Here is a 19,505-nt window from a genome sequence, read left to right on the forward strand (position 1 = left end):
TCTTTATGATAGTCACAGAGAGAGAGAGAGGCAGAGACACAGGCAGAGGGAGAAGCAGGCTCCATGCACCGGGAGCCCGACGTGGGATTCGATCCTGGATCTCCAGGATCGCGCCCTGGACCAAAGGCAGGCGCCAAACCGCTGCGCCACCCAGGGATCCCAGGTGAATTGATTTTCAATACCAAAGTGCCAAGGCATTTTAAAGGAAAAAGAATGGTCTTCTCAAGAAATGGTGCTAAAGCAATGAGACATCTTTTTTTTTTTTTTTATATTTTATTTATTTTTTCAGAGACATAGGCAGGGGGAGAAGCAAGTTCCATGCAAGGAGCCTGATGCGGAACTCGATCCCAGGACCCCAGGGTCACGCCCTGAGATGAAGGCAGATGCTCAGCCACCGAGCCACCCACGGGTCCGTCCCACAATGAGACATCCTTATGCAAAAAAAGAATAATCTCAACCCACACCTTGCACCATAAATAAAAATTACTTGAGATGGATTAAAGATTTACATGTAAAACCTAAAACTAAAAAATTCTAGATGACTAAACAAAAGGTCTTTGTGACTTTGGGTTAGGTAAGATTTCTTAGGTACATAAAAAAGATGCAGGGGCACCTGGGTGGCTTAACAGCATCCAACTCTTGGTTTTGGCTAGGATCAGAAGATTGAGCCACACCTCAGCAGAGAGTCTGCCTGAGATCCTCTCCCTCTCTCTGTCCCTCCCCCAATCTCTCTCCTCTCTAAAATAAATAAATCTCTAAAAAGATGCATAAAAGATGGGATGCCTGGGGGGCTCAGTGGTTGAGCCTGCCTTCAGCCCAGGGCGTGATCCTAGAGTCCCAGGATCCAGTCCCACATAGGGCTCCTTGCATGGAGCCTGCTTCTCTTCCCTCTGCCTGTGTCTCTGCCTCTCCCTCTCTCTCTCTCTCTCACTCTTTCTCATGAATAAATAAAATCTTTAAAAAAAAGATGCATAAAAGAAACAACTGCTTAATTGAACTTCATCAATTAGAAAGACACTGCTCTGAGAAAAAAAAAGATAATCAACTGACTGAAAGAAAATACTTGCAGAACACTCATTTGATAAAGGACTGGTATACAGAATGAATGGAAATCTCACAACAATCCAATAAAAAAAGGAGATGGGCAACAAAATATATGAACAGACGCTTCACTGAAGAGATACATACACAAGTAGTAAATAAGTACATACATGATAGGATGTTCAGTAAATCAGTGGCCATTAGAGAAAATGAAAACCAAAATGAGATATTAATACACATCTATCAGAATGGGTCTTTTTCTTTTTCAAATATATATTTATTCAAGAGAGACACAGAGAGAGGCAGAGACACAGGCAGAGGGAGAAGCAGCAGGCTCATAGCAAGGAGCCCGATGTGGGACTCCATCCCCAGACCCCAGGGTCACGCCTTGAGCCGAAGGCAGACACTCAACCACTGAGCCACCAGGCATCTCCAGAATGGGTCTTAAAGGAAATTAGCCTAAGAAAAGACTTCTTAAAATGAGATTAATGTAAGAATTTTACTAAGTAATATCCAGAGACACACCAATTGGGATTCCAGAAATCTTACCAATTTACGAACAGTTTCTCTTAAAGCTTTCTCATCCTCAATCATAATGGCCATATCTTTCTGAACAGTTGAAGCCACTACGACATCTAGTACATCAGCCTTGGAAGCCATCTTGCAAATCATCTCATCGTGGGAAAATACACAATAGCGGTGAAGCAAGCGATAATGCTCCACACACTGTCGGCCTAATGGCAGCTGTTTCAAAAGACAGAGGATAATACGTGACATTCATCTTACTTTCTCCTTTTTATTTCCAAAGACTTCTGATCATTATCACATTACCAAAGAGCATATTCTGGGTCATAATACATTTATCAACCCTATAGCCAGACTCTAAGAGGGCTTGGCCCTTTTCTAGCCTTTGCATCTCAAAGCTCTGGCATGTCAGGTATCTAATTAAAAAGTAGTTTAAAAAACCCAATGTACGGTGGTGCCTGGCTGGCTCAGTAAAAAAAAAAAAGCATGCAACTCAATCTCAGGGTCATGAGTTCCAGCCCCACTTTGGGTGTAGAGATTAATAAATAAAGACATTTTTAAAAAACCCAATGTATTAACAACGTGTCAATGTTCAGTGTACCATCTAACTGGACATGAGAATTTACACATTTCCTGAAATAACTATGCTGACTTAAACCTGCTTCAGGGAATTAACGATGCTCTAAACTATATAATGGAAAATAATTTCAGGTACAGGTAGTACTATTACTCAGTAAAGCACTGAAACAAGGTTATAATTCGTTAAATTTAACATCACACACTTGAACTAGATCTTTTTATGTAAAAGAAAAGTATTAATACCAATATAAAAATTCCACCTTACAACTAAAACCAAATGCATCATTAAAAATTGCTGTATTATACATTAAATTTAAACTAGTGTTACATAGGCTTAAGACTGAATGAACTTTTTGTTACAAGTTTGCAATGAGATACTGAATTTTCCCAAAATGTAAATCAACAGACTCATTTATTCATCAAGTCTCACTTTTACAGAAGAAAAACTTATCAGCTGAACTGAGCAGTGTGCATAGTCAGTACAGGCTTGATATGTGGTGCCAAGTGCTTTACCCCACTGTGGATGGTAATCAATTTGTAGACCAGCCATTTGAGGAGCAACAGGTTTAAGCAACCACACACATGAAAGCTTCTCAAGTATCATATACTGCACTTCTGTAGGAAAACAATACATTCAAAAAGGCTAAGTCATAATTACATACCCAATCGACAGTGCAGAAGTTAACAGCCTCAGCAAAATTAAAACCTTGATTAAAACCACTGTGGTAGGCTCTTGGAAATGTAATCACAAACTCCCCAGCACACTGATTAGTTCGGTAAACCTAGAAGACAGAAATTGGGGATTTTTAGTGACATTCGTGAAAGACAATCTGGACACAGACTATCAGATGATATTCCAGAAAGAGAAGCTTTCTTCTAATTACAAGTGAGCCAACAAAAAGAATTATGGTAGAATGATCATAGAGATACTCTATTCGGCCACAAGATGGAGTAGTATTCCAGACTATGAGGGTTGATTAGGATATAAATAGAAAACATGGATTTTACTACAAAAATTGGCTACATCCAGGATTAGGACACATCTAAATATAACTACAATTACGAGTATTCTAATATTATTATACCAAAATAGCATCTTTTACCACCAATTAATGAAATTCCACTGTTTTTCAAGTATGTCATCCCATAAAGAGATCTTATTATAGCCATCAAGCTTACCTCCCTCCAATTCCTTTTCCCACCCCAACTCAAAAAAACACCTGTATTAAGGCAGCAATCTCTTGGATGTCAACCTTAGCAATATTTTTCTGGATAGGTCTCCTTAGGTAAGGGAAACAAGCAAAAATAAACTCTTGGGACTACAGCAAGCTAAAAAGCTTTTGCACAGCAAAGGAAACAAACCATCAATAAAAATGAAAAGGCAAGGCAAGCTACTGAATGGGAGAAGACATCTGCAAATGATATATCCAATAGGGGTTAATATCCAGAATATATAAAGAACTCATTTAAATCAACACCAATAATCATCATCTAATTGAAAAATAGACCTGAATAGACATCTTGCCAAAAAAGCTATACAGATAGCCAACAGGTACATGAAAAGATGCTCAATGTCCCTAATCATCAAAAAAAAAAAAAAAATGCAAATCAAAACCACAGTGAGAGGTCTTCGCTCATCTATTAGAATGGCTAATAACAAAAAGACAACAAGTGTTGGCGAGGATGTGGAGAAAAGGGGACCTTCGTATACTGTTGGTGGGAAGTAAATTGGTGCAGCCACTGTGGAAATATGTGTACCCCTGTGTTCAATGCAACATTATTTACAATGACCAAGATATGGAAGCAATCTAAGTGTCCATTGATAGATGGGAGTAAAGACATAGTATAAATATGCAAAGGAATGTTTGTATATTATTAATACTCCGCCATAAAAAAAAATCTTGCTGTTCACAACATGGATGGACCCAGAGAGTATTATGCTAAATGAAATAAGTCAGAGAAAGAAAATATCATGATTTCATTTTTATGTAATCTAAAAAACAAAACAAAACCAGGAACAGACTCAAATACAGAGAACCAACTGGTGATTGCCAGAGGGGAGGGGATTGGGGGCATGGGCAGAATGAGATTAAGAGGTACAAACTTCCAGTTATAAAAAAAAGTAATAAAAGTAAGTCACAAGGATGAAAGTAGAGCATAGGGAATATAGTCAATAACTACCTGGTGACAGATGATAACTACACTTACTGTAGTGAGCATTTTGCAATATATAGAACTGTCAAGTCACTATGATGTACAACTGAAACTAATGATGTCAACTATACTTCAATAAAGTCTTTTTAAATAAAAAAAATCCTTATTAATCCAAGCACACAAATCCTCAGATTGAATTTATGAAATAATTAAATATCATTTCAATATATCTTTCTACATCAACAGTTGTTCAAAATGCAGTTCCCAAACTAACAGTATCAACACCAACTGGAAACTTTTTAGAAATGCCAATTCTCAAGCACCACCCAGACCAACAGAACAAGAAACTCTGGGGACACCTGGTTAGCTCAAAGGCTGAGCTGAGCGTCTGCCTTCGGCTCAGGGCATAATCCCATGGTTCAGGGATCAAGTCCCACACTGGGCTCCTGGAGGAGCCTGCTTCTCTCTCTGCCTGTGTCTCTGCTTCTCTCTGTGTCTCTCATGAACAAATAAAATCTTAAAAAAAAAAAAAAAAAAACACCCAAGAACTGTGGGGGTGAGGTTCAGCCAAGTGTACTGTCACCTGCCATTCAGGATTCAGATATAGTCAGAAGTTTGAAAACCACTACCCACCACACAAGTACAATTCCCTTCTACTGGACTGGGAGTACCTTCTCCCTTCCACCCCAAATCCGCCAAAAGTATTCCTTAGTAGAGCTCCAAGTCTTATTAGTTCAAATGGTCACTATAGGTCCTTTCTAATTCTCCACAGAGTTAAAAGGTCAGCTACCTTGTTGACACCCCTGTCAAACCACACCACCATGCCATAATCTGTGTAAACATTATCTGTCTTTTCCCTTAAATTGAGAGTCCTCAAATGCACAGATTCACTCATGTTATTTCTATGGCCCAGAATCAAGCCCCAAGGGTTCCTCAATTGAATAATGGAGAACCATGGCAAAAGGTCTCATTTAGGGGCAAGTTACTTATAACAAAACAGAAAGATCAATCAATATGAATGGGAAAACTTCAATGTGGAAAATACCAACAACGTGGAGATGACGGCATTTTGGGAGTTACTGATCATTATTTTTTAAGCTATTGTCCATAAATAATTTTAATCCCTCAAAGAAAAAACTTTTGCATCTGCCCTCATTTACTAGCTTATGAACCCCAAGGCATGAAGTTTAGGTCACATCATCAGGAATTCACTTTAGCACAGAAAATGTTATCATTCATATCTGGTCTCATAAAATATCTTCAGAGCATTCTCCAACAGGAAGCCTATATACAAATAAGTGTCGCTTTGTAGAGGAGCATCAGAGGCAATATCAGCAACAGCACCTTTCAGTCTAGAATCCAAGCTCAAGGACTTGAAATTAACTTTCTCGGTAGGGGCACATGCCTTCAGCTCAGGTCATGATCTCTGGATCCTGGGATAGAGCACCCCGCCCCCCTGCCGCCACCCTCAGCCCCTGCCCCAGGTCCCAGCGCCCTGCTCAGTGAGAAGCCTGATTCTCCCTCTCCCTCTGCCCCTCCCCTCCCTACTCAAGGACACTCGCACTCTTTTTCTCTCTCAAATAAATAAAAATCTTTAAAATAAATAAACAAGCTTAATTAGGGGTGGAGGTATAATATAACTATTATCTACTAAGCATGCAAATCATTTCAGTTTATCATTCAAGATTTAGTTCATATAGATTCCATAAATTATTTTTTTAAGTACGGACAGGGTATGAAGGATTCTGACACTAGAGTTTAGATCTAATTGTAACAGAACCTAGACATTTTCACAGTAAATCATACAAATAACACCAAGGTTTTTTGTTTTGTTGCACTGAAAGACTGAAGTTATAAGAAAAATTATAATTTAAAAAGCCTGAATTAGACACTGAAAAAGAAAAGGAAGCATCACATTTAATATTTGCAAAATATGGCTGCTTAGCAACCTAGTTATTAACCACAACAAATTAGTTTTTATGGTGTCCAAGGATCCAGTCTTATTGGCTTGCTGCAATATAGTATCATATTCCACCAAACAGCACAGCTGCTTCTGCTATCTAGTTATGGTATGGGACACAGGTAACTAAACCAACTTCATAAAAAACTGAGTAACAAGAAAGAGAAGTGGTGGATTAAGCCTGAGTGCAGGAAGATTGACCCAGAACATACAGGCACTTCATGAGTCATCAGGGTATTGGGGTTCATGATGGTCACAAGCTGATGGAGAAGATCTGGCTGGGACACAAAGAGCTCTGGAGCTAGTTTCTTCATTACATTTTCTAGCTGCTCGGCAGCATACCCTGGGACTCCATACCAGGTTTTTGGCTCACCCCTGGAAACAGATTGTAAAAATAAATCAATCTTAAGAAATACAAAAACATGAAATTTCATTAGAAAAAAATCAGTCTGCAACTCTTAACACCAACAAAATGGTTAACAAGCTGTATTTTTCAGGCCCTGCTTTGTAATATTATGCTACAAAGGAATGTTCAAACTGAGTAAGTGTCATTAGAAATGTGATCTAAACATATGTGATGCATTTCCCCCCTTCAAGTATAGTTTAAATATGAGACTTTCCATCTGAGGTCACTCTTCTCCCTCCCATTTTTATATGACTCTTTAGAAAATATAAGTATCTAGAATTTCTAAGAATATAAGATATCACGCTAGCTACAGGGTATGTGGTTACCACAATTTCGTATAGCAACTGACAAGGGATGGCAACTCTCCATCTTCCTTTTCCCTCATCCATTCTGACAAGCGAGGTTAAATCAAACACTAATAAGGCAATTAGCATTTCTAAAGAGCTCTTATTCTTCAAAGCACTTTAAACTGTCGACCAATTAATCTGTAACATCCCTATGAGATATGGTAAATATAATCTTCATTTTACAGCTGGGAGCAATTGCCTAGGGAGACAGAACTGATGCTCCACATATATTTCCCAACTCGCTCTTTCTTGTGGTACATCCCTCAAATTCCTTGTAGGGGCTTTTAAGTGAGTTACAGATCTTCAAATACTTCCGTACTTAGAAAAGCAAAGGAAATGGAGGGGGTAAAAACAGATGTGAAAGAAGAAATGGTTTTGGCTAAAGAGTTTAAAAAGTTTAATTGAAAAGTCTATCTGTACTCTGCCACCACACACGCGCACACTGAAGAAGCCCTTTCTACGGTAATGACTGTCAGAATTCAGCACAAAACAGAAGCTGGCAGTCCCGAGGACCTGGAGGACGGTGGGTCCTATTCTCCACCAGTTTTCCCAGGGGTATCTGGGCTGCCACTGCCACGTGATGGGACTTCTAGATAGTAAAAGCAATGCTCGGTGCTTTTTAATCTTGCCATGAGTGAAAGCTTCTTTCACTAAAAGCTGTATATAAATCCCCCTCCCCAAAAACATGTTATACTTGAAAAACTGTGTGCAATTTCAGGGGATTTACGGATTTCCTAGGAATCTTTCAGAACCACTTCCTTAACTTATTAAGATGCTTATTTCAAGAGTAGTGAAAACTTAAGGAAAAAATAGTTTGTTACACTTCAGACACACTTAAAAAGTTTCTAGCCCAGCTTACATCCTATGCGTAGGTTATGAAGAACTTCTTACCAGTGCAGGTAGTTAATGGAGTAACTCCAGTGGTCTTCAATATGCCAACAGAATGAAGAAAAGCACATTCCCACATACAACCAAGGAAGTTTCATGCCGCATATATCAGCAGTAATGTGAGCAAGGACAGACTGCTCCATCACTGGCATATTGTTCAAATTCCAGCCACTATCAAGATATTCCTAAAAAGGACACCAAAAAGGTATAAAGGTTTAGCCATATCATGCTAACATTTTAGATTCTGAATGCTTCAAAAAGCTGGCTGAAAAGTCTTCAAAATAAAAAGGTTGGGGTCAGAGAAAAGGAGGGGAGACCACTATGCTAACTTCTTAGATGCCCATAGATTAGATGCTCAGTTTTGAGCTTTAATATAAATAGATTCATATAGCATATACTTTTGCATTTGGTCACGCCCTTGTGTTGGCTACAGAGAAAATACACAGTATGAGTCCATTTATACCAAGTTCAAAAACAGGCAAACTAATCTGTGGTGTTGTAAGACAGGATAGTGGTAGTCCTGCGACAGAGAAGGTAGTAAAAGAGGGGAAGACAAAAGGGGGAACTTCTGGGGTAAGGTTTGGTAAAGTCCTAATTCTTGTTCTAGTGCTGGTTACATGGGTGCATTCAGTTTGTGAAAATTCATCAAGGTGTGCACATGATTATGTACTTTTCTATGTATCTGTCAGATTTCAAAGTGGTTTAAAAAAACCTGACTTCCTACTAGGATAGGAATAGAAAACTTCCTAGAAGTTTGTTATTGTGGCAAATGATAGATTTATAAACACTAAAGTTCAAAGATAAATTTAGGTCTGGCCTCAATCCCTCAAATTTTCATTGGAAGGCAATACCAAGTTACAGACTAAAGGCAAAGGGAGGTTAAGTAATCTCCCCATATCATCACAATATAGTTGAACAACTGGGACCTGAATTCCTCTGTGGGCTCTTTCTGTTTTTCTCAAAGTCATTCAATATCTGGTAATCAGGGGCACCTGGGTGGCTTAGTCGGTTAAACATCCTACTCTTGGTTTTGGCTCAGGTCATGATCTCAGGAGTGCTGGGATCAAGCCCCGTGTCAGGCTCCCCACTCAGCAAGGAGTCTGCTTATCCTTCTCCCTTGCTTGTCTCTGTCTCAAATCAATACATAAAGATTTTTTAAAATCTGGTAATCGGGCAGCCCAGGTCACTCAGCGGTTTAGCGCCTGCCTTCGGCCCAAGGCCTGATCCTGGAGACCAGGTATCAAGTCCCATGTTGGGCTCCCTGCATGGACACTGTTTCTCCCTGTGCCTGTGTCTCTGCCTCTCTCTGTGTGTGTTTCTCATCGATAAATAAATAAAATCCTAAAAAAAAAATCCGGTAATCAAGAATGTGCTGAAAGTAGTCATAAATTATTTCGAGCCAACCAAATAGAATTTTAATAAATAATTCAAGTTCCAACTACATATATGTATGCAGTAGGCAGTAAATACAGTAAGTCCTGTACTATGCCTTTTAGATAAAGATATCCTGAACTATTAGCTTTATTTTAAATACAGGCCTCTGCTTGAAAGAGAAGTGCCTCACACCTAGAGCCTACCTCCTCTTCAGGTGAAAGTTTAATTTTCCCATCTCGGACAGGGAAGCCACTGCCAAATTCTTTTGAGGCAATATCAGCTCCATATTCTACTGTGACATCCTCTTCAATAGTGCTTACCAGTCGCCAAAATTCTTTCTCAACTAGTTCTGTGGGAACCATCTGGAAACAAAACAAGGAGGAAGACAAGAAACTGAATTTTTTCACAGACACTCACAAACTACCCATGACCAATCTGAAAAGATAAGCTAAATGACAGAAATCACAAGACAGCACCCTAAGGAAAATTATAAACATAATGTTCCACAATTGATCCCAGGCAGTTCAGACATGGGAAACAATTTCTAAAAGCAATTTTATAACTAAAAGAGTTAAGTACTGATTAAGAATATATGCTCCTAAATCACCAACCTGACCACTATACTAAAAGGGAGTCAAGGAAAGCTAAATTCTGACATTCAAAAACTAGAGGTTTTTGTGGGTGAGAAATATAACTTGGTTGACCATTATACAGTAATAATAGCTGTGTTTGAATCATACTTCGTCCTTTGAAATGTGCTATAACACATTACCTGAGTCCATCCTTTCATTAATGACCTAGCTGAGAGTAATGCAGGCAACCATGATGAAAAAGAGTGCAAAATTGAACAAAAGGAGCAACTACTTTGCAGCAGCATGTAGTCATATAAAGAGCCACGAGACTGAGTGTCTAGGATCTGTTATTAATCTGATGCAAGTTTAGAGAAAGGGAACTTAAATGCCTCAATGTCCTCAAAGTCCTCATCTTCTAAGTAAAATAAAAAGCCAACCAAGGATAGAAAAAGAGAGGTCATATACGCACCACCACGACTAGTTAAGCAAACATACGGGGAAATCATACAATGTAAGAGGGGCCAAAATAACTGAAAGTCAAATAAAGTATAACTTGAATTTATAAGCTCATTAAGTAAGCATTTTAAATAACTTAACAGCTTTCGTCAGTACTATCAGGAAAAACAAGTTCACACATACATTATGGGTTCCCATAAATGATAACAGCCATTAAAGTGGGGAAAAAGTGGATAAATACTGACCTCAGTAAGCATCCCAAGAAAGCAATCCAACTAAAAAGAGACCTACATGTGTGAAGGGTCAGTTATAGTACTTTGTTGGGGAGAAAAAAAAGAAAACAGCTTAAGTGTCCAGTATTATGGCAGAAAACCATTCAATTCTGGTGTATTCACTTGATGGAATGTTAAATGCTTAATGAAAAATGTTCATGCTTCTTCTAAGAGCGTAAAAGAGAATTTAAAATATAGTCATCTTAAAGTTTTAAGATACCAACTTATGTGAACATAACAATATATAATGGGTTCCCAATTCACAGCATGATGACTGGCACAGAGGAATCATTCAAGAAATTGTGAAGTTTTCTTTAAATTAAATTTGTTGAACTAAAAAGATTCCTGATGATTTCCTTTATTAACATTGTTATTCCTGCTGTATGATTTGTGTGGCAAAGACCATCTTTAGAGAAATCAAGTGAAAAACCAGAATGCATTTTAATGTAACGTGGACTTTTAATACCACTAAACAAATTAAAGGTTTCACTGTTTATGATAACGATTATCAAAAGTAAGTACCAAGGGAAATCGTCTTCATATACCTTTTTTCTAAAAGTTATTAAAATCCCAAATCAAAGCAGTATGTATGTACATACATGGACTGGCATGTTGAAATAATCAGATTTGAATGCATCCGCCATTTCCCCAAAAGTACGGAGGGTATAATCTCTGGCTGCTTGTTCAAAGCCAAATGCTTCTTGTGGCTTACTACATTCCTGCCAAAAAGAAAAAAAAAGGTAAAAAGAATATTTTTACTTACATATAGTAATATTTTTAAGTATTTTTTAAAAACAGATTATTTTAAACAAACACTACATAAGTAATTCTACCAGAAAAGTCTGGATTGATAAAGATCAAAAGAACTGTTGTCTATCAATTGTGAAATCATACTATTTTTAAGTCATTCAGTCTAAGAATTTTTGCAAAGACCATGCAATGCTTTTTCAAATGAAAAAAAAATTTTGGTAAAGATTTTATTTATTCACGAGACACATAGAGAGAGAGGCAGAGACAAGGCAGAGGGAGAAGCAGGCTCCCCGCAAGGAGCCCAATGTGGGACTCGATCCCAGGACACTGGGATCACACCCTGGGCCAAAGGCAGACACTCAACCTCTGAGCCACCTGGGGGTCCCCGCCACAATTTTTTTTTTCTTTTTTAAGAATAGTTAAAATTTTTTTTCTGCCTCTTAGCTCCTTGCATAGCTCGTGGGACTCACTGCCAAGACCTCCTTCCTAGTCAGGCCACTTTTTTTCATGAGCCTCACTGTTATCAATTGCTAAATCTAAAACCCAAAAGCAAACAAAAAACATCCTAAATGAAATTTTTTTTGTTTTTTGTTTTTTAAAGATTTTGTTATTTATTTATTCATGAGAGACACACACATAGAGAGAGAGAGAGAGAGAGAAAGGCAGAGACACAGGCAGAGGGAGAAGCAGGCTCCACGCAGGGAGCCCGACATGGGACTTGATCCCGGGTCTCCAGGATCACAACCCGGGCTGAAGGCGGCGCTAAACCACTGAGCCCCCGGGGTGCCCCGAAGGAAATTTTCTTTTATTATTTTTTTTTAAGATTTTATTTATTTATTCATGAGAGATAGAGAGAGAGGCAGGGAGACAGAGAGACAGGTGAGACACAGGCAGAGGGAGAAGCAGTCTCCATGCAGGGAGCCCGTTGTGGGGCTCAATCCTGGGTCTCCAAGATCACACCCTGGGCTGAAGGTGGGGCTAAACCGCTGAGCCACCTAGGCTGCCCCCCCAAAGGAAATTTTCTAATGCTATCTCTGCCATTAGTTCTTACCTGAGCCAAACACTTAGGACACCTCCAGTCTCCCTTGGGAACATCATGGAGAGGTGGGATCAAGCAAAAGGTGTGGTAACTGTCGTCACACCCATCACACAAGAGAAGCCGGTCTTCATCGTTGCCACTGCCACATAAGAGGCAGACATAAAGATCCACCTGCAGCAATAAAATAGGTACAAAACCAAGGAGCATGAGCTACATTTGATTTTGTCAGATTCTAAGGATGCAACGGAGAGAGGCATAATCTAGTTTTTCTATCTTTCAAATGAAAATGTGTCACCCCCAGAAGAAGTATTTTATTTTATTTTATTTTTTTTAATAATTTTTTTAAATTTTTATTTATTTATGATAGTCAGAGAGAGAGAGAGAGAGGCAGAGACACAGGCAGAGGGAGAAGCAGGCTCCGTGCACCGGGAGCCCGACGTGGGATTCGATCCCGGGTCTCCAGGATCGCACCCTGGGCCAAAGGCAGGCGCTAAACCGCTGCGCCACCCAGGGATCCCCCAGAAGAAGTATTTTAAATAAAAATGCTTCTTCTTTTATTAGAGATACTTTACAATGCTTAAGGCATTCCCAACACTAAAGTGTAATCTCAAAACATTTTCAGCTGTGTGGTTTTTTTTAAAGATTTTTTTTTTTAAATTTAGGGGCGCCTGGGTGGCTTAGTTAAGCATCCAACTCTTGATTTTGGCTCAGGTCATAATCTGAGATCTCATGCCCCACTGACCCTCTCTCTCTTTAAAAAAAAACCAAACATACATTAGAGAGAGAGAGAGAGAGAATGCACATGCATGGGAGGGGTAGAGGAAGAGGAGAGAGAATCTCAAGCAGACTCTGGCTAAGTACAGAGCCAGAAGTGGGGCTCCATCCTACGACCTATGAGATCACAACCTGAACCAAAATCAAAAGTTGGATGCTAAACCAACTGTGCTGTCCAGGTGCCCCTCAGCTGTTTTAAGATTTGTTACTAAGATATCAAGCTTCTAGTAGCTTGGAGAACGATAATCTAGAAAAAGAACATGTTGGGCAATAAATTTATCAGCTTAACCAAAACTAGAATTTATAAGGAAAAAAAACTCAACTTTGCCACATTTAAAGGGAAAGAAAAATGCTTAATTAACCATATATATTTATATTTAAAAAATAATAATAAATAAATTCCTTTATATTTTAATTAAGGGTTCATGGTTAACAAGTTCCTCAAATACATAGTAATAAAAAGAAATACAAATAAATAAATAAATACACACATACACACATATTACCTATTATGGACAGAACTGTGGTCTCCCCAAATTCATATCTTACTGTCTTAACTTCCAGTTATCTCAGAATGTGACTATATTTGGAACCAGGGTCTTTAAAGAGGTTAAGGTAAAATAATGCAGTATGATTAGTATTCAAGAAGAGATAAGGGGGATCCCTGGGTGGCGCCCCGGTTTAGCGCCTGCCTTTGGCCCAGGGCACGATCCTGGAGACCCGGGATCGAATCCCACATTGGGCTCCCAGTGCATGGAGCCTGCTTCTTCCTCTGCCTATGTCTCTGCCTCTCTCTCTCTCTCTCTCTCTCTCTCTCTCTCTCTCTCTCTCTCTGTGTGACTATCATAAATAAATAAAAATTAAAAAAAAAAAAAGAAGAGATAAGGACATAGACAGGTACAGAGGAAAGCCATGTGAAGACAGGGAGAAGACGTCCTATAAGCAAAGGAGACAGGGTTCACGAAAAAACCAACCCTACAGACACCTTGGTCTTAGACCTGCAGCCTCCAGAAGGCTGAGAAAAGAAATTCTGTTGGTTAAGCCACACAGTCTGTGGTACTTTGTTATGGCAGACTAATACCTTGCAAACTAATACCATTACCCAATAAAATGGAAAGCTAAGAACTCAACTAATCCGGGAATCTTACTTTTTCAGTCTTTTTGTTGTAGCAAATAAAAACCTGGTTTCTGATCATTTTCTGATTGTGTTTTTTTTTTGTTTTGTTTTGTTTTTTGCTTTGGTGGGGAGGGAGGAAATGATATTTATGAATAGAACTACGCCTAATCGGAATAATTCCAAATTCCAAGATAAAAAGCATTGTGGTCGGGATCCCTGGGTGGTGCAGCAGTTTGGTGCCTGCCTTTGGCCTGGGGCGTGATCCTGGAGATCCGGGATCAGATCCCACGTCGGGCTCCCAGTGCATGGAGCCTGCTTCTCCCTCTACCTGTGTCTCTGCCTCTCTCTCTCTCTGTGACTATCATAAATAAATAAAAATTTAAAAAAAAAAAAAAAAAAGCATTGTGGTCAAGCTACTCACTGAGCTCTGAGAAGAGGACAGAGAAGAAAAGCAACCAGATGTTCTGTAATGTCCTCAAGCCTTACTTTTCAGTTTCCATTTCAGTAAATGGCTGCCTAGTCCTCCAAGTTTTGCTGAGGCCTCCGTTCCTATCCCAACTCCTTTCCTTTTCCTTCCCTATCGTAAAGTTGGAAAACATCAACTTGATTTTTGATCTAGCTCTCAGCTCATTTGGAGGTGACCTAGTGATTTATGAACATTCCATATATGATCCAGCTCACCATTATTTATCTCTAAACTGCATGAACTCCAGAAAAATGGCTGTGGATGCTCCCTATATGCTATTAGCCTCATAATGCATTTGTGTATTTCCTCAATTAAAAACTGATACTATAAATGGACATGAAAAGGTCTTTTAAATTGTGACACTCGAAGCTAGTAGTCTTAAGTGAGGCATAGAAGGACAAAATGAGGGTAAAAGTGTTTTAAAATGTCAACTCACAGCATTGGTGGTTTTTTTAGATCGGCTCTTGGGTTTTTCCTTCTCGCTTTCTATAATGTGTTCTTTCTTCTCAGTGGGTTCTTGCTTGAGGATGCCTTTCATTTCTTTTTCTGTAAGAGGCAATCCGAGTTAGTGCTTCCTGTACTACACTTTGCTCACCTTGCTCCCGCACCTCTCACCTCTCCCTCCCCAAACCACACACAGGACACAGACAACTTCTTGTTCTTTTCAATGCAAGAGCAGCAACACCCAGTATTACCACATTCAAGGGCTGGTGCTGATTACTTTATGATAAAATGCAAACTCTCACACCATTTAAATGTAGGCAATTCTGGATATGGGTACTTCTGGAGTTGTTGCTAAGGTTTGTAGGCTTTTAAAAGATACAGTCTCCTTAATGATATGTTACCGAGACAAGACACACATTGATGAAAGGAGGTTCCTGCTAATATTAACTGTAAGAGACTAACAATATACCAACTGCACCTCCTCCACATTAGAGATTATCCCTCCATAACCTATGACCACTTACTACCCCCAACTTTTCAGTTCCAAAGACTGAGAATTTTGGCTATGAATTAATGATCTATCCTATGGTGGGTGCTGTGCTAAATGCTTTCCATAGATTTAACCTTTTGCAACAAATCCATTTCAAAGATAAGAAAATGGGGCAGCCCCGGTGGCACAGCGGTTTAGCGCCGCCTGCAGCCCAGGGCGTGATCCTGGAGACCCTGGATCGAGTCCCACATCAGGCTTTCTGCATGGAGCCTGCTTCTCCCTCTGCCTGTGTCTCTGCCCCCTCTCTCTGTCTGTGTCTCTATGAATAAATAAATAAAATCTTTAAAAAAAAAAAAGATAAGAAAATGGACAGTAAAAGAAGTCAAGAAATACCTATGGTCATAAACCCATTAGTGCTTAAGCCAGGAATCAGATTCAGATGTATATTTTTAAAAATCCATCTACTTTTCACTACATTGTGCTGCCTTTCCACTAAACTCACCAGCCACTAAGACAAACTAATTTTAATAACGTCTTCATTTCTATGTGCCTGTCTATATAGGATTTAAGTTTTTTTTTTTAATTTTTTTTTAAATTTTTATTTATTTATGATAGTCACAGAGAGAGAGAGAGGCAGAAGCAGGCTCCATGCACCGGAAGCCCGATGTGGGATTCGATCCCAGGTCTCCAAGATCGCGCCCTGGGCCAAAGGCAGGCGCCAAACCACTGCGCCACCCAGGGATCCCTAAGATTTTTTTTAATAGGGGATCCCTGGGTGGCTCAGCGGTTGAGCGCCTGCCTTCGGCCCAGAGCCTGATTCTGGAGTCCCAGGATCGATTCCCACATCGGGCTCCCTGCATGGAGCTTGCTTCTTGCTCTGCCTGTGTCTCTGCCTCTCTCTGTGTGTGTGTCTCTCATGAATAAATAAATAGAATCTTTAAAAAAAAAAAAAGTTTTTTTAATAGTCCTGACCTTATCTCTCAGTGACTGACAACAACGGCCAGCCAAGCAATTACCAACTAAAACTCAGATTTAGAAACCATGTCTACCTGCCATGCCTGAAATAAACTTATCACATATCTTGTCAAAAGCACCTATGAAATAAAATGAAAAAAAAAATGAAAAAAAAAAACAAAAAAAAACAAAAGCACCTATGGCGCTCAGAAATCACTTCTTTTCAACGAATGCCATTTAACCAAATTTCAAAGTAGTAATTGGTGACAGCTGAGAAACTCAATCATATTTCTAATATGCATATCATCATCTGTTTACTTTTACTGGGTACTATTGAGTCTAGAGACATTAACATATTAAGATTTTATTTCGGGGCTCAACCCCACTGACTAGTATTTAATAGTTGTTATAAATGTTTCCTTAATTAACAAATGAATGATTTTTACTAATTTACTTTATACTTCTTTCCTACTCATGGATAAACCTTCTTACCATTTTCACATTTGGTTGTTGGACAGCCCATTCGTCGTCTCAGGTTATGAGTTCTGGCTTCTGTGGTCTCTTCTGGTTCTATTTTAATATTCATGGCCTTTAAAAAAATTGTCATATACATAAATATTTCCTTTCAAAAAAGGTATCTTTTAAAATCCAACTGAAATCTCAAGGTGACTACAATCTTATAAATTGTCTCTATTAATAAACATTCCAAACATTCTTCTCTCTCCCCATGGAGATCTACCCTTAAAATTACTATTATTTATGGAAAGAACAAAGATCTTAGAAGTTACAAGAGTATCTCCACTTTGACAGGTCAAAAAAATAGGGAAGAATCAAAGGATCAGGAACCAATTAAATTGTTATTACAAGCTACTCTTCTAACATCACTAAATTATAAGGATTCCCCTATCCTTAAACTGGTCTCAATTTCCAACGTTTCTTAAAGAGGTAATACTTATCAATAAAACAACCTTTGTGAGGTGTTTGTAGAACTATATATGATCGTTTTTGCCTGTGTTCATTCGTATGTATTCAGATGTCCACTGATGATAAAATTTCTCCCAGGGTGCTATCATCACCCTATGTTTCTCTCATCAAGGCAAACCTAGGCATCCATAGCACCCGGGCATCTCTTATACATTGAAAGATCAAGATGTGCTCAGTAGCTGTTTTCTTTTTCATCTTGACCAATAATTACTAATAATCAGAGACTGATTTAGACACCTGATTACCGCCACGAAGCTTCCCAGTTCCAAGATGCTCTCATACATTATCACTGATTCCTAACACTTACATGTCCATCAAGCTAGGCAAGAACCCCAAAATTCCTATCTCTGTATGGAAACAAGGTAAGTGGGAAAATACTCTTCTTCCTTTCCCAAGGGAAACCTCTCAGAGCAGAAAAATCTTGAAGTAAACTGTCTTTCTCATCAGTTCATGCCTCCTGGTCTTCTGTTCTTTTATCTTATGTATTAAATGCCTCAACCCCCATGCTTCCTAATTATTTTGTCTCAGTTCTCTATTCCTTAGCCTTAATCACCCAATAAACACTGCCCAACTTCATGAGGGTAACAGGCAAACCAAACATCATCATAATGAACCCCTCTTCTTCTTAATTCTGCAAATAAAGCAGCTGTCTGTCCAGGCAGCATAAACCTAGAGAGTCCTTCGATCCCTAATCCCTTTGACAGCAGAGTCCCCCCCCCACCCAAGTGTAAAAGCTAGAGTACAAACAGTTAACAAGAGTTAATAAGACAAGAGTCTACAGTTAACAAGGTTCAAAACTATGAAGAGCACACGCAGGAGAGAAATCCAGTTAGACATTGGTACGAGGGCTCACGAATTCTGTCTAATGAACCTCATGAGGCCCTCACCTCTGCTCTCATGCGTTTTGCTCGTCGGGCTGGGGGACATGTTTCTGAGGGCTGCACAGACTGCCTCTGGGGAATATCATGAGGTTTGTACTCCTTGTCCTTTGTGTCTGTGTTCAGGTTTGGCTTCTGCAGACACTAGAAATAAAACACAATTTATTAATGAATTTCCTCTCCTTTTTAATCTTAAGAATTTCAATGTATTTTGTAGTATATTTTATAGTTATGTATTGATACATAAAAGGTCTACAATTTTTAAAATCTAAATAAAACACAAGTCTGCAATTACCAATCATATACCCACACACACATTAGAGTTTAAAATTTTTTTTGCAGGTGAATGGTGTTGCTTCAATTCATTTAACTGTTGATGACATCAGGTTACACCAGGCCACAGCAGGCTTAAGGTACTCCCAATGGGCCACCTGCAATTATCCTTGCTTGCAACTGTCAATTAACTGAAGGCTCAAACTGTTAGAAAGGTTCCTTATAAGTTCCCAAAGTAACTTTCCATATTGAGAATATTTTTTATAATGTTTAGAGGAAAAAAATATGGAATCCAATAGGTTTTCTACATTTTAGAATTCTACAGTTTCAAATATAACTAGCAATGCTCTGTGATCAAAGATATTATCTGAATTGAGAAAACATGTAATTTGACTGATGTGTTTCGCTTATAATAGTGCTTTCACTTACTTCAACATATTCCTACAAGGTCTAACTCACAAGACAAGGCTTAATAGGTAACCCACAGCAATAACTTTGGTTCTGATCAGAAGTTTCTTCTTGCTTTATTTTTTAGTTTGACTCTAAGCTTGCTGATGAAGAGTATTTAATGCCCACACAATAAAACATGGTAACATCAAAATATAACCACCAAATCTACTATGAATTTCAAGTAAGTTAACACTCCTTCATAATAGGACCCACGAGTACCACAGGAAGTATTTTTAAAAGCAGGTTCCAAATTGTAACCACTCAGGATATATTATCTATGCTAGAATAAGACACAGTTATCCTTTTAGAACT

General features: G+C 38.8%; 1 protein-coding gene across 2 annotated transcripts in view; it reads right to left on the reverse strand.

The window, feature by feature from the left end:
- The window catches only part of KDM5B (lysine demethylase 5B), an 80,727-nt gene that overhangs the window by 23,542 nt on the left and 37,680 nt on the right, over positions 1–19,505 (reverse strand). For both annotated transcript variants that reach the window (XM_055319013.1, XM_055319012.1), the window contains exons 5-14: positions 18,480–18,614; positions 17,101–17,197; positions 15,157–15,266; positions 12,376–12,534; positions 11,174–11,293; positions 9,478–9,636; positions 7,904–8,085; positions 6,472–6,634; positions 2,808–2,927; positions 1,591–1,785 (exon numbers count right to left, since the gene is read on the reverse strand). In XM_055319013.1, the coding sequence (XP_055174988.1) occupies positions 1,591–1,785; positions 2,808–2,927; positions 6,472–6,634; positions 7,904–8,085; positions 9,478–9,636; positions 11,174–11,293; positions 12,376–12,534; positions 15,157–15,266; positions 17,101–17,197; positions 18,480–18,614 (1,440 nt within the window). The remainder of the gene's footprint in view (positions 1–1,590; positions 1,786–2,807; positions 2,928–6,471; positions 6,635–7,903; positions 8,086–9,477; positions 9,637–11,173; positions 11,294–12,375; positions 12,535–15,156; positions 15,267–17,100; positions 17,198–18,479; positions 18,615–19,505) is intronic.

The sequence above is a fragment of the Nyctereutes procyonoides genome, unplaced genomic scaffold (assembly GCF_905146905.1).
Source record: "Nyctereutes procyonoides isolate TBG_1078 unplaced genomic scaffold, NYPRO_anot_genome, whole genome shotgun sequence".
NCBI lineage: Eukaryota > Metazoa > Chordata > Mammalia > Carnivora > Canidae > Nyctereutes > Nyctereutes procyonoides.